The sequence below is a fragment of the Copadichromis virginalis genome, linkage group LG5 (genome assembly GCF_057382275.1).
Source record: "Copadichromis virginalis isolate Kocher_CV1m ecotype Utaka linkage group LG5, C_Virginalis_male_GT1.1, whole genome shotgun sequence".
Lineage (NCBI taxonomy): Eukaryota > Metazoa > Chordata > Actinopteri > Cichliformes > Cichlidae > Copadichromis > Copadichromis virginalis.
Genome location: NC_140622.1, coordinates 11,487,741 through 11,511,024, shown reverse-complemented (window position 1 = coordinate 11,511,024; position 23,284 = coordinate 11,487,741). Strand labels below are relative to the sequence as shown.

The 23,284-nt window shown below is 43.9% G+C and overlaps 1 protein-coding gene across 4 annotated transcripts in view; it reads left to right on the top strand.

Annotated features, from left to right (window-relative positions):
* The window catches only part of arhgap46a (Rho GTPase activating protein 46a), a 30,191-nt gene extending 8,918 nt beyond the window's left edge, over positions 1-21,273 (top strand). Inside the window, exons 1-10 of one of the 4 annotated variants that reach the window (XM_085455918.1) lie at positions 1,601-1,853; positions 2,025-2,531; positions 10,684-12,115; positions 14,172-14,838; positions 15,072-15,164; positions 17,181-17,254; positions 17,526-17,725; positions 18,377-18,468; positions 18,562-18,731; positions 19,610-21,273. In XM_085455918.1, the coding sequence (XP_085312044.1) occupies positions 2,068-2,531; positions 10,684-12,115; positions 14,172-14,838; positions 15,072-15,164; positions 17,181-17,254; positions 17,526-17,725; positions 18,377-18,468; positions 18,562-18,731; positions 19,610-19,804 (3,387 nt within the window). In that variant the 5' untranslated portion in view covers positions 1,601-1,853; positions 2,025-2,067 and the 3' untranslated portion in view covers positions 19,805-21,273. The other 3 variants (XM_085455917.1, XM_085455915.1, XM_085455916.1) reach the window with 3 other exon arrangements.
* Positions 21,274-23,284: the final 2,011 nt, after the last annotated feature.

Here is a 23,284-nt window from a genome sequence, read left to right as displayed (position 1 = left end):
CCGAACTGAATAACAGGGAATGCGGCATGGGAAGATCAGTTTCTCGGTTTGGGAACGCCTCTTTTGGAATACAGACAGGAGCAGTGAAAGGATGAAGGCTCTGGTATGTGTGGGGTGGTATTGACTGTTTGGCCTCTGCTTTGAATGCCCCCATTATTTGCAAGGCTTCCCGCCCATTAAGTGTTGTGGATCTCATCGCTCAGAAAATAATTTTGTAATACTTGCGTCTCGTTGTGGGGAGACACACTGTAGTCAGTTCCCTGCTCTATACAGTCGTGTCTTTTTCCCTTTTTTTGAGTTTCTGCTTGCTCTGATCTCAGGTAGAGTTAAAATGCTGTATAAATAGAACCTGCTTGTTGAGTGGACTAAGGTTAGCGCTGCTTGACTGCTGTGAAGGATTGGACCAGATGGTTTCCCAGCATAAAGCACTGGGACACATGGGAAGACAGTATGTGGAAGGCTCCTATAGTCTCTCCATGCCCTTTCTATGTTTACCTGGTTGTTAAATCAAGATATGAAGAGCCTGTGGCTCCTTCTGGCAGCACATAAGAGAGTGATTGATACGTTATGCTTGATGAACAGGTACATCAGTGTTAACAGGGAACAGCTGTTCGTCCCAGTGAATTTCGGCCAACTGGGTGACATTGTAAATGTGGCAGAGCTGCCTGGCACCGTGCTCCTCTGTCTCTGTTTCTGAGACAGGGTTGCACACAGGGTTGTTTTGGCAGGCGCCTTGAAGCAAATGTGGATATTTGGTGAACATTGTAGGCAGTCTTATCCCTGCTAAGCTTCTTGCCTGCTCTGATCATCCCAGGTAGCCTGGATGGTGGAGTCGTACCTCTAACAACCGTGACAGGGAGAAGAAAAGCTTTTCTATCCTAAGAAAGCTGGGAAAATATCCAAGCCTCTACCAGATTGTTGTGACACTAATTCCTCCCCAACTGATACTTTGCTCTCAAAGATACTAGACTAGTGTTAGGTGGGACACTAAAGAATAGAAAAGACCTAACCTTGCCAGGACCCTCAAGTGCTCAGTACAAGAAGAAAAGGGCGCCTTGTGAGTTTATTTTGAGTCCTTCCTTTGGCTCTCGTCTAGACGTTTACTGTGATGCTGAACCTTGGTAACGGTCTCCTCGTGGCTGTTTGTAGCGTTCCTGTTCCCACATGGATTTGCTGTCACAGTTAAGGTCTCCTTTGGGGAACTAGATCAAAGGAGACATAAACTAGCTCACTAAAGAGTTGCATGACCTGGATATATAGAAACAGCGAGCTAAGGTCCGACTTATTTATAGACGCTGATTTTATGTAGGTACTGTAGCTACACCACATAACCTTAATGTAGCATGTTAATACTATTTCAGTGTCCGACTCGTTAACGTAGTGTCCTGTCATTTCACTGAAATTCAGTTCAGGGTCTCTGCATATGTAATCTGTTTTCCTCTTAATCTGTACCCTTTTGCCTTATTACTTTATGCAAACAGGGCTGTCTTTTACTCTGATTCTCTCTCTCTCTCTGCCTCTGCCCCCTCCCTCTTCTCTGCACTGTCTCTGTTTTCGTTGTCTGCGTGTGTTGTGCTGAGCTGGCTGTTGTCAGTCTGTGATTGTAGTTGAGCTTTGTGGTTTTTGCGTTAGTAGCACTCGGAGCGTATGGTTCTCTTTGGGCCCTGCTGACTCCGTGCCTGGTGCCTCACTGAGTATGTCCACCTGTCTCCTTACTCGGGACATACATATTTGCGCCATCGCTTTTGCCGCTCCACTGCATAGAGATGACATCACCGCTAACACACACATACAGATGGATGCATGTAGGGAACAGGGACATTAACACAGTCTCCATATGGACAAGTGGGCAGGTTCGAGCCTCTCGTCTGTCAAACAGTGTGAGTTGTTTACTGCTTGTCGAGTTGATTAGTACTCAGGCATGTGGCCTCTAATATGTCCTCATATCCTGTAGGTGATCTGTTGCCATTTTAAGCATCTAATAACAGCTTTTCTCTCTGTGCTTTTGTTTCTTTTCTTTTCAGCTGTGATTGGGTGGAGATCTTGGAGCCACGCTCCGGTGAGCGCATGTATGTGAATTTAACCACTGGCGAATGCGGCTGGGATCCTCCGCCTGGTGTTTCTGTCCGCCAGGCAGACGGCAACCAGTGGTGGGAGTTGTTTGACCCCCACAGTGGCCGCTTCTACTACTACAACTCCGCAGGACGCCGCACAGTCTGGCATCGACCCCAGGGAGCTGATATAGTGCCCCTCTCCCAGCTGCAGGCCATGAAACGATGCAGCGAGGCCAGGCAGCCTGGAGCGGGTGTGGATAGGCACCACCATGGGACCTCAGGGAGTGTCAGCAGCGTAGGGAGCCAGGGGCGTTGCACCCCTCTACCTGAGCGGGACAGGGACAGCCCTCTCCCTCGAGCCTTGGAGTCCAACGACGAAACTGCCAACCCTGAGCTGGACCTGGCAGCAGACAGCAGATCTCAGGGAGATGGTAGCAGCACCGAACACAGCACAGATGGTGGTAAAGACCCGCAGAGGTAAGCCTGACTAAACCTTAAGTAGCCTTCTACAGCATGTCTGGAAAGAGAATTGTGCTTAATCATTAGCGGCTCATATTACCTAGAGAAAAGTGGTGCAATGTGATAGGCATCAGTGCATGTGCCATACCCAATTGTAAAGGCTTTCAAACGGTTATGCTATGAGAACTTGCAGGATTATTTTGACTGTTGACCACTTGGGCTGGACTCAAACTGCTTTCTTGTTTTCATTCTCACTTATCTGAACATTCCATATGTCCCATGTTTCCATAGTATTGCCTGTGAACCATGCTCAGCCATTTCAGCAAATCGCTACCAAATGGGGAAAATGGTCAGTTATATTACAGAGCATGACATTTCCCCTCACGCTAGGGTTACTGGTGCAGAACGGGCCCTAACAGTAAGTCATTCAGAGACCCCATCATGTGCTTTGCTTTGTGGCCTCATCCAAACCACCGTCTCTTCCCTCCAAGCTGGATTCCACACATGCCACTTCTGTTTCCCCTGGCACATGGCCACTGAGGCCATCTTAGTGTCCTTCTGTGCGCTCACCGCCACCCTGCTCCACTGCGCTCTGCTCCTCTCTGCCCCAGCCCTCATTTCATTTTCCTAAAACAAATTTCAGCCCCTGGTTATCATAGACTGTAACGCCTCTTACGTGCATGCATGAGAGGCATGTGAGAGAGTGCTGTCTGTGGTTAATAACAAGCAGAGCCACTATATTCGAACTGCTTGTAAACAAGGTTGACCCTGCCAGGTTTCTGTGGTTCTAGGCTTTGCTTCTGCCACACTTTTGCCTTCAGGAGTTTGCTCCTTTGACCCTTTAAGAGTAATTAAAGCTGGTGGGGAAACTAATTAGTTAAGCGTTGCTGCTGAACGGCAGTGCTGGCGGCCCCGTTGTTTTTTGTGTGTGGGCAGTGTTAAAACTCCTCACAGGGTCCCACTCTGCCCCAGTGATTCAACCTTTCCCAGAACCCTTTCTGTCTTTCTTAAAACACTGGCCAGCTGTGTTCAGCCGAGTTAGGATCAGGAGTCTTTAGCTCACTGGGGATTGATACCCTACTTAGCCATATGGCCCATCACGTGCTCACCAGCCTGTGTCTCTTAGCAGGTAATGAGAAACCACGACAAAAGACACAAAGAGGGTAGAATGTGACAACTCAAAATGGATAAAAACAAACTCTGAGAGATGCTTGTCTTCAATTAGCGGTGCACTTTATTAATAATGACAGGAAGAAATGTGTGAGAAGAAGAGTTGGGGGAGGCACAGTGGTTTGAGTTGGGTTGGAGTCATGTCATGAAATTTTATCCTGGATTTCAAGTATTTTGAAAACAAGATAATTGAGATAAAGTGATTATTGTACCACATTTATTTTCACAATGTGGCTTCTGTCCACAATCACAGATCTCCTCTGCTGGTCTCTTAACTTTTTTCCATTTATTTTCATATGAATTTTCTTTCAAGTTTGAGGAAATAAGCTCTTAAAAGTAATGTTTTTAAGCTCATTAAATGTATGAACCTCTGAAAGGGATTGGTAATTGTTTTAAATGTTGGCGCACATATTGAACAAATCTGAATATTGTTTTTCACCATAAACGAGCAACCCAAAGTTTGAGCTTAGCTAGTTTATCTAACACCCATCTTTTTTTTTCTCCCTTTCTTGCCATTCTCCTACCTGTCACAACTTGTCACTTTCCTAAGACATTGCGTTCATTGCGTTAGGTCTGTTTTTGCATCATAGTTTTCTTCTTTTTCAGAGGGTTTTTATTCACTTCTGACCTTTGAAAACAATGCTATACATTGCAGAGATGGGTCTGTTCCAGTTTTTCCACTGCTGGTGGGCTTTTGTTTCAAGCTATTAATAAATCTGTTCAAAATAGTTTCCAAAGTTTTCAAACAACACACCCTGTACTATAATATTATTCCAGCCTGATAGATACAGTTTCCTCTTACTGTGTGGCTCATATCTGTATTTTTCTTAGTTTGTGATCATAGGAAGTGAAAGCACATGAACTAACTACCTGCGTGCCCAATTTGTTACTCATTGGCCGAGTCTTATCACATGTCATGGGAATTTTTTTTTAAAAGTGTTTTAGTCTAGAGCTCATCTGGGAAGTACCGAGCTCTTCAGAGATAAACATGCCAACTACTTTCAGTTATGGCCAGGAAGGCGTGACTAACTGATCTCTTTTCATGATGCAGCAGACAAAGGTGTCATATACCAGATGGCTTAAAACATCTGTCTTGAATTTCACTTAGCTGTTTAATGCATGTGCAGGTCTGTGCTGTCATTAACCAGGTAACATGTGTGGGAGATTTGACTCTAGAAAGTGTGTGTGACCTGAGTGTATGTGTGTGGGCTCCCTCCATGGAGGAGACCTGCTGAGGCTGGGAAGATGTTATAAGTCTGCAGAGGACACGTGACAGCCAGACAACCCAGAAATGAACCGAGGTGGTTCACATCAGGGTCGCAGCACTCTTTTGCCTCTCGTGCCACCCTGGGGTGTATAATAGACCACTAATAGGAACAAAGGCTTTCTCTTAAAACCCCGCTATCCCCTCAGTCAACTGAACGCTTTCTCTGAGCTGGAAGTGTAGGTATGCTGACTAGAGAAGAACGCCCAATAACTTGAATGTGCCCTCTCATTTAGCCCTGTAATGATATAGCGGTGCACCAGCAATTCAGTCAAAGCATGTCACGTTGACATTAGACACTTAAAAGTCGCCTTTCCTTGCTTTGGATTTGTGAAGATGCAGAAAAAATGCCATTTTCTATCTGAGTACCAGAGTGTACGCAGTTATGTTCAAGCTTATACCAAAGCTTCTACACATCAAAGAGGAGTCGGCACAGCTGCTTTTACGAGTGTGCACTGACTTTACTTAAAGGGATGTTGGGTTTCTTGTAGTCTGATTTATTTTCAGGAAGCCAGGGGACCAACTTTTAAAAATATTCCCCATGAACTGATGAGAAGTGAAAAACAGAACTGGAAACGTTTTCTTTAAATTTCTCTTTCACTTTGTGTTAGGAATTTGTTGAAAGGGATTTTTTCAAAATTAACCACACACTCAAAAGCAAAAGCATAAAAAGGCTAAAAGCACAACCGGCTTCCCCTCATATAGTTGTGACTCACTGGCAGTGAATCATGTGGGAGAAATCACCAGTGGGTTTATTTAGGAAATGAGGAGACGTCTTATAGGGTCGATAACGTTTTTAAGTTTTTTAATGAGTCACACATTGTGTGCCTGTTGACTGCCAGAGCAGAAGCTCCTTATGCTTTTCATCTCCTGCCACTGTGAGGATGTAGCCACAACATACATACTGGACAGACTTGTTTCATCTCTACACTCGTGGTGTGGTAAGCTCTTTTTTTTAAAAGATTTTTGCAGATGGTGTTGTAAGTCTGCCTGTAACAATAAAGGTTTTCTCTCTTTTTTCCCCACATCTACATAAAAGTAATACTGTGGGGAAAAAGGTTGAACTTGTAATCCTGTACTTTGGTCTGGTTAGCATCGACAGGGTGCTTGTTTAGTTTTATTCTACGCTCGTTCTCTTACGGTTTCCTTCTGTGTTTTCCATACATTTATGGCTTTCTTGAACTAAATCACAGAGCTAGTCTTGTGTGTCTCGCTGACACAGACAAAAGTCTCTCTTGCTCTGTTTGAGATATCATTGAAGCCTTCCTTTTAATGTTAACTTTCCTCTCGGGTTTTGTGATGGTATATTTTGACTGTTTTCATAAAGAACTCAAGGCAGCACATGTGAGCTGCTTGAGGCATAATTCTGACTATCTCAGATTCTCAGATGACTTGAAATATCAAAGATGGGTTGTTGGGTTTTTTGCTTAAAGAGTTTCCACTATAGTACTTTATTTTATCACTCTGATCTTTTACTGTTAGAGACTGACTATGAAAGGGTCTGTGTGTGTGTTTAAGATAAGATAAGATAAGATAACCTTTATTAGTCCCACACGTGGGACTAATAAAGGTTAGACTAACTAAGATGTGTGAACAGGCAGCTGTTTTAATAATGTCATACACGCTGTGCTATAATTTGATTCCTCAGAAAAGGAGTCGCAGATATACTTTCAAATTCCTGGGGCGAGTCTCTCTGGAATTTACTTGGGTTTGGCCTTACACTTTCCCCTCAGAACGAATCTAGTGGTTGTCCTTTGACCTATCCCGGCACTCCCCATTAGTTCAGGCTTCGAGAGCCACAGACGGACACAGCTGGTAGGCGTCTTGGTTCATAGTAGGGACGTGCGTCACTTCAGCTGTTTCAGGACAACTGGGCTCTCTCAAGGTATCTTGTAGGAAGTGAAATGCTTAAAGCTTTGCTCTTCATGTGTGTTAATTTAATTATTTTTTTATATGATGGGCTATTCACAAGCGGGACGTAGAATGAGCTTTGAACCCTGACGTAGTGGATACAGCATTGTCCTCTGCGAATCTTTGTCTTTTTAGTTTCCTTCCTCCACGCAGATCGCAGTGATCCCATTGGTCTGTGCTCCGAGGTGTTTGTGTAGCAGAAGCTTGGCCTGTGCGACCTCATTTCCTCTTCCTGTCCAGCCAATGTTAATAATAACCCGTGCTTTTCAGACCCCCACTATTCTCAGGAGGAATATAAGAACTTCCAAATCCATATCCGGCAAAATGACTCAGCTGATGGCTTTTCCAACAACTGTTAGTCTATGTTTAAAAGAAAAGAGAAATGGATCTCCTGACAGCCGTGTTCCCGTAGCAGCACAGAAGATCACAGGGACAAATGTTAGTATTCAGAAACGTGACAGGGGTGTCTTGGACTGTGTATATGGGGGAGGCAAAAGAGCTGCTTACACTCATTCAAATTTGCTGATTTGTTTCCCAGGTCAGATTATGCAGTTGTTTTCACAAAGGCAGAATAAAATAACCTTGTGTTATTTTACATATCTCTGTCTTCTTGTAAGTCTCACATGCTAACTGATGGAAAGGCTTTCAAATGCATTCAGTATGCTATTCATGTGTTAACATGCGTCGCATGCAGCTATCTTTTGTGCCCATGACGTAGCTGAAATGGAAATTCCCTGTTTGCAAGCACTGGTAGATTCTAATAAATCTAGAGAGCTCTTACACTCCCAATGATGATTATAATGTCTTTCTAACAACTGTGATAAATTGCTGTGCATAATCCCCTCCTGCAGCTAATGTTCAGTAAACACCTGACCAGCAGGCTACCAGCAGGCAACACACCCTTTTTAAACAACTTTGATTGTTGTTCAAATGAGGTCCAGGCCTGTTTAGTGTTACGTAAGAGCCCGAATGACTAGAGGTGGAAGATGGGTCGTTGTCTTCCCCTTTCTTGATCTCAATGGCTGTCGTTGACAGAGGCGTTTCCCTGACGATGGCACAGCCATGCATTGTGTTAGGCTCCCCCACAATGCCACAAAGGCCCCTAAATGAGCCCTGAGGAATTCTAGCCTTCCCGCTCATTCCCTTGCTGCACTCTCCCACGACTAATCCCCACCCCTTCTCATTTACACATGCTCACACTATGCCATCACCAGCAAAAGTCTTCCCATTTAAGCCAGTTGTTGCTGTTGTAGTTTCTCACAATTTTACTGTGTTTGTCTTTCATTTGGTTCAGATGTCATATTCATACTTTAGCTCACTAGAGCTGTTTTGATATGCAAATGCTGGAGTTGTGTAATGAGATTAAGGGTTTTAAACAGAGATGGAAAGCACTGTACAGCTTTTCTATTGGAGTTTGAGCCTCCGCACGAACTTGATGGTTGTCGCACCGAACCCTGTTGGCATCTAACATAATGCGCCAGGGCAGCACACGATGCATGTACTACACCTTTTCTGAGCCTGGGTGGAACAATAGCAGGCAAATAAAAAAGAAAGAAGAGCTTAGCCAAGAGAACTGATAGGTTTCGCTTTTATTTTTGTTGTTATTATTTTTATCTTGACAGTTGTTCACTTCTACAAACTGTCGGCAGTTGTTTTAATCCACAAGGGAAAGGATGCTGCTGAATTAATCAGAGGTTGTTGTGTTTTATTGAATGTGTGGATACAGGAGTAAAGGGTAATATTTTATTTGACATAAAGTTGGCTTTTGACCATGAAGATAAAGAAAAGTGTACAGGGCTGCTTAGGTCTAAAGATTATTTGGTTTCCATCTATAAAGTCAGACGTATTAGAAAGTCTTTATAAGCCCTCTTCCGGCCTTGGCACAGCATGTGAACATTGCATTAGGCATTTCCTGTTTGTATTGTATATGGAGAAACCCTCTCTCCAAACCTCCCCAGGCAGGAAGTAGTGGTCACTACTATGTCAGACTCAATCCTCATTAAGTTTGTGACTCTCCCAGAAGGAATACAGAAGACAGATTAATGTTTTAGACTGGTGTATATACGAAGACCAGTTGTGATAAAAGCTCTGTTTCATGTGTGAGAGGTGTTGCTACAGCATACCAGTGCTAAACCGTCACCTGTGTGTCACGTACTGAGGTGGCAATCATTTTTGTGTCACCTCCCCCAGAGTGAGAAAACACGGACTGTTTCAAAGAGCACACACAGGGGTTTCACATGTTTACAGCTGTCACCTTGTCACCACTGGGTGGTGTGGGGTGATTCTCATCCATCAGAGCTCGTCTTCACACGTGTCTGTCTGTGAGTCTTTTATTTAGGCTGTAAAGGGTCTCGATTGTTTTTGGGAATGCAGAGATCTTGTGGCGTTCCCTCCGTCAGTGCTTGGGTCGTGGGGGGCAGACACTGGGGCCAGGTGGCTGAGTCCCAGCTGTTTACAGGCTCTGCACGCATGGTGAGTCTGTGGGACTGGTCAAAGATGAAAACAAGTTTATATTCAAAAGGCTGAGATGGTGTGACTCACACTATAGAGGAGGGTGGCACAGGGTCTAAAGAGAGAGAGGACTGAGCTGTAGCTAGGAGAACTAAAGGAAGTTTGCCGTTGGCTGGAGGACCTCAGGGGAATCGTTTAAGTATTGTTCCAGAGTTGTGGGGTGGAGAGGGGGGGGGTCCCTCTGCCTCTTTCTCTCCTCCCTCTGCGTCCTCTTCCTGCCGTTACAGCCAGACTTTCTTCTGAGTCCCAGTACACTTGGAAAAGGGAAGCCATTGAACATTGGTTTTGTCTCTCCACTGATCTGCGTTTGTGTTGGATTTACCGGGACATAAGGCGATTAGCTTTGATGTAATCAATTACCCCGCTGAATCTTAAGTAGTGATTAAAGGAAAGGAGGGTAAGTGTTCTTTGCCTACCTTTAAACTTATTTACCTCTTTGAACATTGATTAAGCAAGAAGATACTCTGAGCTTGTTTGTTTAGTGTTGCTACACATGACTTCCTCGGACCAGGCACCGTCTGTGTCCAAGCATGCATGTATGTGCAACAGTGCCGGCTTTAGACGCTCACTGGTTTAAGAGGGCAAGTTTCTGATCAACTGTGGAATGAAAAGTCCTGATTACTGTGGAAGATTATGAGGCAGCAGCAGACCAGAACAGTGTGACCAGATTGATGGCAGATTGTTTTACATTGCTGGGATTAGCAGTGGGTCATTGGTTTATAAGTTAGCCTGGCCTCTCAGCCAAGTTCAACTTCAAGTAAGTTGCACTTTGAACCCGAGTCAAGATATCATCTGCCCACTGCTGCAATCCTGACTTTTCTCAGATCAACCTCTTTTCCCATGGTCACAGTTGCTTTTCTAGTGTTTCAAATGTTTTTCAATCCTTAAAAATATCAAATATTACACATAACTGAACTTACTATGTTCTCCAGACATCTGAGACAAGCATGAGGAGGAATGGATGTGTTTCAGTGAAATATGTTCAGAGAGTCATTATTTTTAGCCTCTTTAGCTACAACACACACTAAAGTTATTGTCTCATGCTTTGGCATGGCTATTATGACTGCCAGACTAAAAATGGAGTTAAGTATTTGGAGGTCAGTGAAATGTTTGGAGAAGAATGTGTGGATTGCTGCAGATTTTTTTTCCCAGCCCTGTCAGCAGTGAATATTTCAGAGTAGAGGAAACCTAGCCAGTGGCTGTATGACTGCATACATATGATTACATGATTTTTACTGCCTCTTGATGTTTGGGTTTATATTTAGACTTGATTATTTGTCTGATCTCATTGTGTGCATGTTTTCCCCTTTTCAGGGATACTTCTCAAAGATGGCAGCCAGCACCTGGTTCTAAGGCAGCCATGTTGGTGAAGGTGAACAGCATGAGCCGCACCCAGCCCAACCCAGCAATCCAGCAAAACCTCCAGCAAAATAAAGCCAATACCTTCACCCTCCACACCTCCTGCAACAAGGCCCAAGGGGGACAGTTCAGCTCTGCACAGGGATATAAAACAGCCCCTTCCGGCAAAATGACAGGTGACACACGTCAGGCCCATCACCTGAGAAAAGCCAGCAACGGCAGCTTTTGTTTGGTGACGTCAGACAGTAGCCATCCCAGTCCACTCCTTCACAGGTCACAGACGAGCACACCACGCCCCGTCTCTCCCCATTATGGCTGCACTGCTCCAATCTATGATGAGCCAGTTTCGGAGTGCCCTATATATGATGAACCCCCCACAGACATGGAGGTGGAGGGGGCACACTTGTACAATGGACAACTTCTGTCTCGTTTGACACCTACCCATAGTCTCCAGAAACCCAGACTCCTCCAGCAACCTGCTTCATCTCATCCAGGGTCCAGACACAAGAGAAATCCTTCTGCTTCCGACTACAGCCCAGCTGGCCTGGAGTGTATCAAGCACATGGTCAACGTGGACCCCAAACAGGGGCTTCTATCCAGCTCTCCTGTGCCCACGCGTTCCCCTTCACCTACCTCCAGGCAAGACCCTGTATTGACGCAGCCTCAACCGTATCCACATCCCCACACTCACTCTTTACAGCAGGGTCGAGGTCAGTTAAGGGACAGGGAACCAGGAACGCCAGGCCCAAGTTCACTGGACAAGAAACAAAGCTGGCGGGTCCTGGAGGCCACTGTGCAGCGCGCCATGGAGGCTCGGCACAGCAGGCAGAGCAGCCAGGCCTCTCAGGACTTCCCCTCCTCGACCCCGCAGGCCACAGCAAACTATCAAGACTCTGGTTACTCCACTGGCCCCTCCCCGAGTCTCAGGCGAAAGAGCAGGAGAAGGGTGGGAGCCGGTGGTGGTGCAGGAGGTAGGCCAGGGTCAGTAGGCAGCAGTGGGGAGCTGTGCGCCCTCAATGAGAGGTTGATGGCCGAAATGAGGGAGGTGGTAAGTCGCTCCAACACAATGAGAGAGGTGAGAGCAGGGCTGGATCCAGAGATGGGGGAGAGGGTTGTTGTAGCTCGGACACGCTCCCCCGCAGACTCACTTAGGTGGTACGGAGGAGGAGGGGGACGGGGGTCGGCAGGAAGGTGCGCATCTCGAGAGGACCTCACTGGAGGCCCCCGGACAATGAAAGGGGCAAGTACCTGTGACAACCCAGCCCTGACTCCTCTGGAAATGCCAGGGAGGCAGAAAAGAACTTATGAAAAGGTGGATACCTTGGAGTTGAGTGTCAATAGCCAGGCCAGCCTGTCGTCACCAGAGACCCCAGGACCACCCTCCCAGGTAACCCCCTTATGTTTCTGTGTGTATTTGTGGGTCTGTGGGTGGGTTGGTGAATGAGTGACGCAAACAGCAAAAAGTTTATTTTGTTACAAACAACTACTTACGATTGTAAGATAAGGGCTCTTATCCAGTGTTTTGATACTTTCCTGTTTGATTAAGAGATCAACTGTTTTTGTGTGGTCTGTTTTCCTCAGCAGGTGTGCTTGGATTCAGCTTTGTTCAGTTTGAGCGCTGGTTACTGATATTTGTCGAGAATCAATATCTTAGGAGGAAAAATAAATCAGTTTCACTGTCAAATGAATATTTAGCTGCTGCTTTTATATCATCAAGTTTGTATGTTCTGTGAGAGCTGTGAGTGACAGACAATATTTTGCAGTAATATTCTTCTTTACTATTAGGTCCAGTTATATTTTTTTTTAAACATAATTTGGTATTTTTTTTTATTATGAGGTCTTATGGCTTATTAAAAGGTATCCATAAAAATTTGCTGTGAAAATGGAAAAACAAATTTCTGACCTCTATTTGGACTAATGTAAGTAGCATAGCAGCCAGTTCCAAGGTCTGCTTCTTCTAATCAACAGGCACACACCTCATACATCCGTAAATGTTAAAATCTCTATATAAAGCCGTTTAAGTTCGCCTCTGCAACCCACAGTGATTAATGTTTGATGCAGCGGTTGCGTCTGGGATGAAAACAATAGGCCTAATCCGTTTCTTTGAGAAGAAATTAGAGGATTTTGTGAGTAATGCCTCTTACATTCCAGTCTTGAGTGCCTAAATGTCCCCAGGACATTTGACAGTGAGCAGGCTGAGCACCACTGACAATAATGGCCACAATCCCAGCAATAGCTGTCATCCTCTTACCACCGTCCATCTGCCCTGCCCTGCAGGTACTGTATACTCACATGCCAGCTCTGTGCTTGGGCATCTGGGGCCCATGCCAGGCCAGAAAGATTCAGGACATGGCTTCCCTTGGTCAGGAAGGAGAGCCACTGTGGCCCATATGGCCCATGTTTGGCAAGGAGTTACGAGGCGGACTGGTACCACGGCTTATTGGTACCACTGTAGCTATAGTCTGCTTGACAACAGCCAAGGCCCCCTAAGTCTGTCCTGGAATGTTCTTCAGACCTGCTGTTATGTCACTCATAGATTATAGCTGGTTATGTGTAATTACAAAAACTCTACTCTAGAAAATGTAGTGCTAGAGTTCTTTTCTTTTCAAAGAATGCACTGGAACAATTTTTACAGAAACAATCCTTTTCTGTTCCCACTGTTCCTTGTACTGATCCGTCTGTTAACTAAACAGTTTAATTTACTAAAATGAGTCTTTTACATAGTAAAATGTATTCTCTACTTCATCAAGCATTCAATTTGTTCATTTCATCTAGTACTATTTTAAAGCTGTAGTGGATTCCTTTTAAAGCCAAATCACAGACCTGCTTTATTTGACTGAGAAACAAAAATCTGAAACCCAGCTTGTCTGGCACTCATCACTTCCATAGTACCGCAGGGTCTCGTTAAAGACATGTCAATGCTTTTTAGGTCCCATTAGTAAATCTGAGCTTTGATTTTGGCTCAGGGTTTGTGTTGTTCTTGGCTGTTTGGGGGATATGCGTCGGTTACTGGATTCCTGTATTAAGAGAGCCAAGGTGCTCCTTTCACATTTACATGGCCACGAACTCAACCTCAGGGATCACAGGGAAGTCTTGTGCAGAGCATAGATGTAACTCGGTTAGTGTTAAAAAAAGATTATTTTTTTGTTTGTTTTTTGGTGCCACTACGTGCTCACCTACTGTTCAGGACAGGGTTCATAAGGATTTGTGGAGATTTCTTCCTGTTTCAGTTCTTTGCTGGCATTAGGGAATAAATGTGCCAGTCCTGCAACAGTCCCCCTCGAGTCCCAGCACTGCAGAGCCGAGCATAGTAGGCAGAAAGCAGCCTGCCTCTCAAAGGCTGCAGCTGCATGCACACAGTTTGCATATTTGCTGCACTCTTGCCTCACATCCTCTCTCCTTTACTTCCTCTGTCCCATGTCCACCCCGTGTCCTCCCTGCAGGCCAGCACCCTAGAGCTGCAGGCTCAGTTGGAGAGCAGAAAGAAAGGCATGGTGGATGGACGGACTGCTTCCCTGGGCCCCCACCGCCCCACCAACCACGACAACGCAGAAGGAGGTGATGGTGCGGGTGGAAGAGTAGGAGGGTCTGCCTACCAACTCTCCTACGCCACCCTGCGGCAGCCCCCACCTCCTGACATTGGCATGGAGGACTGGGCCAGCAAGCATCTCAACATGCACACACAGGGACTCTTCCGGCGCCGGGTCTCCATCGCCAACATGCTGTCTTGGAACCGCGGGTCCATCAAAAAGCCCATGCTCATCACCAGCAATCGCGCTGTCAGGAAGGAGGCCTGCGAGATGTTCAAGCTCGTCCAAGCTTACATGGGAGACAGGCCCTCACGTCTCGACCGCCGTCACTGCGCCCTGCTTATCATTACCAAGTGCTGGGACATGCCGGGGCTGCGGGACGAACTGTACGTGCAGTTGGTGAGGCAAACCACAGGCAACTCCAGCCCCAGAAGTTTGGCAGCAGGCTGGGAGCTGATGGCCGTCAGCTTGGCCTTCTTTGCCCCCTCCCCAAAGTTCCGCTGTTACCTGGAAGGCTACATACAGAGACACACGGAGCCAACCAGCGACAAGAAATGTGAGTCTCAGACTGAGCAGCAGGGTGGGTCACCTTTCTTTCTTCTGTACCTCCCTGTGTTGTCTGATTAAAGTAGTTCCTGTTTTTTTTTTAATAGTTCTCATGTGTTCCTCCTTGCCCTTCTATTTCCCATTCGGATTATATTTCTGTTTTGTCCAAATGATCAAGTGTAGTATGATGAGGTGTGATCTTACTACTGGCTCTGTTTTTATCTAACTGATATTTATTTGACCTTTGCTATTGTGTGTGTTTCGTAGTGACCCAATTCATACTGGAACAACAGGAACTAAAGCTTAAGAAGAATTCAAAGTCCAGAAAGAAGCGAAAACAGAATTCAGAGGAGGAAGAAGGTACATTTTTTTTTGTTTATGTCCCTTTCAGTCCAACATATTACTTTTTGAAACAGTTTTCCCCACTTGGTCATGGTTATCTCTTGGACAGGGCGGGGGAATAAGTTTAAAGATGTTTTTCTACTCTCTTTAAAACATGTCTGGAGTCCAAGCAGAGCAAGCCATTACAAATCAAATATATCAGTCCCTGCAGAGTGACCACTCTGAGTGGGATGGAAAATGCAGCACTGTGCAGTTTGTCGGTCGAGTACATGCTGATGTACTTGCCGGCACCATGAATGGCTTCTTAGAGAGTTGAGCTGAAAAACAGTAGGATGAGAATTTCATGGGGCCCTGGACACAATTGGCCACACTGTGATTCGTATCAGCGGCCTCTCTCTCTCTCTCTCCCTGCCACTTGTTTGTCAGACGGCCTTTTAAGTGGATAGCTACTCATCAGCACGTGCCCTCATTAGACCAACCCACACTGCCAGCTCTGGTGATGATGTCACCAGAGAGGAACCCAATCTTTTCAACAACAGCGGCTACACGCTTTGTACTTCACTGACTCAGGGCTTTACGCTGGAAAACCTCAAGCTGACTAATGGGTCAAAGAGAAAGCCCACTGAACCTCGCTGAGTAACTCTAATGGCCAAAAAGAATCCCGATGACCGCCAACAAGCAGAAAAACAGTATGAAGAAAGCTGCTGTTTGTGTGGCGGGTTACAGAGCTGGAACGCACTTTGTGTTTTGACTAGCTCAACAAGCAGCTGTGAGCAGCAGGTGTGGGAGTCCAACATGGGAACTAAAGCTGAGGTCTGGCCTAGTGTGGCCTTGGAAACATCTACACGTTTGGGATCAGAAGTAGGGCTGTTTTCAGCCAGCATTTGGAGGAGCATTTTGCAAATAATGACGAAGACGAGACATAAGCCTTCTCTTTATTTTAATGACTCTGTTTTTGTTGTTGTTAAGTTTCCCTTCAGTCTATGTGTAGACAGGTGTCATGCCGTTCTCAGCCTGGTACGGTACACTCAAGCTCTTAATGAGCTCATATTTCTCCCGGGCTTTGGTTGCCTGGGTGTTGTGTTTTTCATGCCAGCAAGTCTGATGTAAATATAGACCACCGCTAGTGTTTAAACCCCTTCTTCTCACTGCAGTGCAGGGGCTCTACACTCTTGCTTTTCTTCCTGTAAATGTTGGGAACTGTTTGGGGTGGGGGGAAAGCCAATCTTTGCCAAGATCAAGGGCAAATTATTGGTATGATCTCGCTAATTAGACATAATTATAGTCAGACGTGGGCAGATTAGCAGAAGTTGCAAACTTGCATAGGAGTCACCTGTTTGCTATAAATCTGTAGACTCTTGGGATTTTTGGGAATGCACTGGAAAGTGTTACTTTTTAAATTATTGTCAGTAAATTTGTCCAGTCTGGGCCTGATTAAGGTTCTTGATAGAGCGAAGTGTGAATACAGCACTAGAGCTTCAGAGTTTAAGTATTTATCACACTACACAAATATGTAGATATATTTTTTTTATAAGCTGAAAAAATGACTGAACAATCAGCGCTCTATTCTTTCGTGAACTCTAGGTGTAGAAAATTTCTAGGAAGATCAGGTGCTTTTTGAATCAGCTTTTTCTTTTAGGCATTTCTCATCCAGAATAGATCTGGACCCTGCTTTAGGGCAGGTAGCATACGGGAAGCCTCTGTGCTTCTTATTCACTCCAGAGGCTTTTATGTCTTGTGTGTGCTGATGAATCACCTGAACATTGGATGTGTGGGCTGGATCTTGACTCTGAGCTTTTGTTCAGCAGCAGTAAATCTTCCCTCAGCCTGACAGTTTAGCCGGGCCTGCTTTAATCCCCATATGCCAGAATCACACTGTCAACAAGTCTCTCCAATTACCAGTGCCTGCTTTGATACTCTATGTGACATCAGTGGGGAAAAACAGCTTGGGAAAGAATTTCAATCATTTATTATTTTGTGTGTTCAGTAATGCCTGACGCTTAAGGGGTTTACATATTGTTCCTTCTCCCACAGGCCTCCCCATCAGCACCTATGCCAAGTTCTGCCACCGGAAGCTGCAGAAGGTTGCAATCACCGGTGGCAAAAAGGTACGCTAGAAGAATAAAAAGAGCTATCAAGGTGTTTCAGTTCCACATGATAAAAGTTCAGGCATATCAGTTTTAAAGGTCTGATGTGAATCATCTTAGATAGCGTCACAGAGAGAAACATAATTACAGGTATGCCTACAGTCACAGGTATAGACATAAACACAGACCCAGTCATTGTAGCACAGCTGCAGACACAACCATCATTAGTATCACGGCCCCTGATATACCCAGGTTGTAAATCCTCCCCCTGTGCTTCCTTCTCACCCTCCAGGGTCTACGTAAGCCCACTTTGGAGGAGATCGACCACAGCAGACGGGCTATTGTCACTCCCTCCCTTTTCGGCAGTTCTCTGGAGGAGGTGATGGAGCGGCAGAGTGAACTCTTCCCAGACAGGAAACTGCCCTGGGTGCAGGTTCAGCTTTCCCAGTACGTTCTCGCTCTGGGCGGAGCTCAGACAGAGGGCATCTTCAGGTAAGACAGACCCAACTCAGTCAATGACATGCCTCAACTCGAGCAGCAACTGTGCAGTGTTGAAAATTAGAAGGGGATCTTATGTACCAATGTGCACACTGTGTTGTATGTATAGTGCATCTAAACGTATGTGTGTGGTCTCCTTTAGCCACGTATTTCTCAGCGCTCTCTCCTTGAGCACAGTACACAGAACAGACAGCAGAAAAAACACTCCCAGGACAAGCACTGTTTTGATTTGATACTTCATGATATGTGTTTACATTACAGCTTAAGCCTACAAGCACGTGGGAGCTTCACAGCCGAGTGTTTGTGTAGGGTTTTCACCAGCAAAATGCAATCCTGTAGCATCTTGACTTGTTTAGAAAACGTTTGCTTTTCACTAAACATACTTTACGCAGATCTCTCTCTGTGAAACATCTACATAGGGAAATTCCTGAGGAGGGTGTTGTTTGGTTATATTGCTTATTCTGTTTTTGTGTTGTTTCATGCAACTACAGCAAACAAAGCAAGAGTCACCAGGCCACATTTGAGGCCAACTGGGTGTGCGTGAGGAATGGGTTTTGCCACCAGGCATGAAGAATGTGCAGAGTAGAAGTAGTGGTCCCTCTTGTGGCTGCTGGTTGTAACTGTAGGGTTGCTTTTTATCCACAGGGTTCCTGGAGATATTGATGAAGTAAATGCACTGAAGCTCCAAGTAGACCAGTGGAGGATTCCAGAGAACCTCTCTGACCCCAATGTTCCTGGTGAGCGCTGATTTTTAAATTTGAAGTATTTGATTGTTTTCTTCTTGAAGTTTTTCTTTATTAAAATAAAATCTCTTGTCATGTCTCGTTCAGCCTCTCTGATGAAGCTATGGTATCGGGAGCTGGAAGAACCCCTCATCCCCATGAACTTCTACAAGCAGTGCGTCACTAACTGCGATGACCCAGTGGCGGCCATTGCCGTGGTGCAATCTCTGCCTGAGCTCAACCGGCTCGTTCTCTGCTACTTCATCCACTTCCTGCAGGTAACCAATAAACTGACAGATTCATAATCTTGTCACGCAGGGTCCTTAGTCATGGTGTAGTAAGTCAACACCATTGTGATTATATATACACATGTTTTGTTCAAAACAAAAGATCAGTTAAAACTGAACTTTACACTAATAACAAAACTCGGGGGGGGAGAACGTCACATAAACATTTAAGAGTGGTTACAGTTGTCTGTAAGTGAAAGCACCACTCATTCAAAAAGAGCTGCAATGCAGAAGTAAAAGGAACAAAACAAAAACAATGATGAATCAAAAACTAGAATGAACACAAAGTATTGACTTAAAAGGTGTAGGATGACTTAATTGAGCCGTCTTACAGAGCACTTTGTCATGAGCAGACCTTTTTAATGTAGTCCACCAGATTAAAAAACAAGACAAAAGAATAAATTCTTGAACAGTGTTAATCATACCTAGTGTTTGTTTACCGTCCTAATAGTAAACATTTTTATTATTTACAGTGAATTACACATTCTTAATCAAGTTTGCTTGTCCTTGATCATACATTTAAAAACAAATATTCCTCTTAGTTCAATGCTACACATTTACAAGTTGCTGAATCCTATCTCAGCTGTAGGGCGAGAGGCAGGGTACACCCTGAACAGGTCACCAGTCTATCACAGGGCTAATAGAAAAAGACCCACTTTGGAATAACCAGTTAGCAAAACAGAGTGTTGGTAAACTCTTAAAAATCTCATTGATTGATTTATAAAGTAATTATATAATAAAACTATTGAGCATTTGACCTTTTTAAATAATTGAATATGACTCATGCATAAGTGACTGTAGGTTTAAGTTCAGACAGTTCACACACCTCCTGATTGCTTTTCCTCTCCTTCCTTCACTTTTATCTCCAGGTATTCGCTCAGCCATCCAATGTCGCAATTACCAAGATGGATGTGAACAACCTGGCCATGGTGATGGCTCCCAACTGCCTCCGATGCCAGTCCGACGACCCACGGATCATCTTCGAGAACACCCGCAAGGAGATGTCCTTCCTGAGAATGCTCATCGTTCACCTGGACACCAGTTTCATTGAAGGGGTGGTGTAGAGGTTGCAAAGCACAGAGAGTGCACCTCAGGGGCTGATCAGCCCTCAAACTTGTCCAGTTATACATTAGAAGCATGCAAAAATACTGTCTCTCTGTTCAGACCGCACTGGAAACTGTTGAGGTGAGATATTAAACTTCTTACAACACAAGGAGTGCGAAAACTGCTTTAGCTGGGACTTTGAGCCCTTGTGCTCTCCTGCTTTCTTACTGAAAGACGAACACACCACCTTAGGATTCACTGATTTTGATACTAAAATCCACAGTGACTGCTTACAAGTGGTTCACTTTAATGACTGTATTTTCTAACCGCTGCATGTGAAGGGGTTTACCTTTATTTCTTATCTAATTGGTAGAACTATAGTTACATGGGACAACTGGGCTGTGCAAAGTACAAACTTAGTTTCAGAAATTCCTTACTTGCACAAAAAAAACATAAGGCAGCAGTGTTAACGCTCTGCCTTTTTTTCTCCTCTCCCCACCCCTCTGGTTGATTTTATTCAAGCGTGTGTGCGTGTGTGATTGTCAGCCTGTGAACAAAAGGCACAGCCTTCTATTATGTACAGAAAATTGAACATATGAAATGTAAAAGAGATCTTGTAATGGTGTCTTGTTAATAAGCTTGCCTGTGCTGTTTTGAGTAGTCGTACTGATAGCCGGTCTCCTCGTATTTAATTTTACGAGGCATATAAAGCCACTCCACCGCAATTATTCTGATAGACTACAGAGGCTTCATTTCAAAGCACAAACTAGAGGGATGTGCAGAAAGCTCTTGATAATGGATGGTGGCAATTTTCTAAGCAAATAAACATGGAACTACTTTGATTTTTCCAAATTCAAACGATTGCCTAAGCCAGGCGGGAGTGTTAATTCTAATTACAGCTCACGCTGTAACAACGTGGGAGGCTGGTTATTCAACTGATAATACACTCTCTATTATCTGTAAGATAAATTTCAATTGGAATCAAGTTCTCTTGTGTTTGTGGTCCCTATGTTATGCTTTTTTTTTTTTGGCTCAGGTCTTACTATAAAACGGGTGTTCGATGTGAGAACTGTACATGGCCTCTCTCTTTCTCTCTCTCACAGACTGAAAATTTGATTAACCTTAACACAAGCCTCCTTCACTGAATATTGATTTAACTGTCAAGTGCTATGAGAATGTAAACTGAGCTTTTTTGTGCCCCTCTTTAAGGCTTTGTCGATGTAAATATTTTACATGTAAAATAGTAGTAACTTCCTGTAAGTGTATTCTAATGGTCTGGGTTATGGTTGAGCTTAACTGTTGCTGTAAAAGAGCAATAAAAAAACTTTTGTGTTGTAATTAACTGATCATTTTTCTGCTGTAACCGCTCATCTTACGAACATAGGAATGATTCAAACCACTTTCCTTGTACATGCGTGTATGTGTGTTGGCATACTTTCTCATCGTAATAAGGAATGATTGTCCATGAATAAAGATTTGTTCAAAATTACTGTTGGATTCCCTAGTGTGTGCAATTTATTTGTATTTTGATTTTTTTTGGTTTGGGGCAGTTTGCCTTTATTCTGGTAATAATAGTTTGTAAAAAAGCGTGGAAGAACACCAAGTAACAAAGTCCTCTGATACCTCTGTGCAGTGGCTTAAAACTGTACAGTTCAGCCTGTATTAAAGGGTTTCTTGAGAGGTTATGATAAATCACTAATTTTCAATCCAATCCTTTACCTGACCATTTTCAAAGGAATGTTTTTGTTGTTTGTTAACAATGTCCCATGAATCATTCACAGGGGTCACGACTCTGTGATAGGCCCCAAGCCAGATATTTTCTTGGGCCGTTATCACCATGTGGGTGGCTGTGGCTCAGGAGGTAGAGCAGGTCATCTGCTAATCAGGAAGTTGTTGGTTTGATCACTAGGTGCTCCAGTCTGAGTGCCCAAGTGTCCTTGGGCAAAATACAAAAGCAGAGTGCTTTCATTGGAGTGTGAAAGTTGCACAGAAAGCACTTAAATGTTAAGTGAGTCCTCAAGCACAGTAATTCAAGAATGGACTAAGCTTTTCAACTAGGCTACCACAAGCTAAAAACAGTAACACAAAAACAGCTGTAACGCTCACAAGAATGGAACAAATGAACCACAGGTCCTCAGACTGCATGGACGGGTCACCAAACCTTCACACTTATTTATAGAATTCTTCATTCAACAATTTGCAATAGACCAACTTCTGCATATCACACACACGAGAGTGTGAGTGGATGTTTTCATGTAAGTGGAAACAAATATATCAGTCCTGTTAATCTTTTTATTCTAAACATAATTTTAATACATAGATACTTTTTAGGACCTTGGCTAAAAGAGTTCAGTCTGTGCTGAAGAATCATGGTGATCATACCAAATATTGACTCTCAAGCCCATTAGACTTTTACATACTCAGTTTTTGCCTTATATACAGATTTTCTGTTTATGTTTCTTCATTTCAATAAATTACTGCACCTATTTTTATTTTCTAATTGTTCTTTCTTTTGTATAGACTAACATTTTATAATAAAATATTTTCTAATATTAAAATGTTGAGCGTTTTTTTATTTGATTTAAGGGATTAAACAATGTTTAACTACTAAAGTATACATTGATACATCAGTTCAATGTAATTATATCATTGCAGTTTAAAATGTTCATGGATCTAACTCTCAAAAGCAGAAGTAATACGCCTTGACGTTTCGCAATCAGCCAGTCTGTCTTGCAGTGTGTTACACAATCACACCCAGAGAATGAGAATCCATTTTTCCTGTTTGTCCTTAGACTCACAAGGGAAAGAGTTAACAATCAGATATACCGGATCCCCCCCCCACACACACATACAAACACACACTTCTCCACAATTGTCATTGCCTTCACTGTACATGTTCAAATATTTGTCATTTTTATGTTCATCACTACACAAACTTCACTCTGCTTCATCGGTCATTCTGGTGCAAAGCTGCCAGAGCAGCATAAACATTAAAGCCAGATAATAGGAGCTCTGGGCTTTGCCTTTGGGACTTGAACAAGTAAAAGAAAAGAGATCCAGGCGAACATACACCGGGGAGACACTCGTGTCCCCTGGGCATAGTCAGGGACTGAAAGCATCACTATTCTAAGATCAAACCAACAACTTATTTAGGAAACATTAAATACAATTTAACATTATACAAGGAACAGCTGTACTAAAAAGCCATTGAAATTCTGATTTTTTGTGCTTGTATTTATGCCTGTGCCTGTATTTAGACTTTATTACGGATTTATACCGCATGTGACTTACATTTCTGATTTCATTTACTGCTTTTACATTTTTGTACATATTCATAATTATTACAGTTTATAATAGATAAAGTTTGGCAAATTGCAGGTTATTAAATATTTAATATTTATCTATACATACGCAATGAAACAGACTGTATTAGATGAGACGTCCTATTGATATTCACAAGGGCTTTGGTCCGTTTAATGCGCATGCGCATCGCAGAAGCA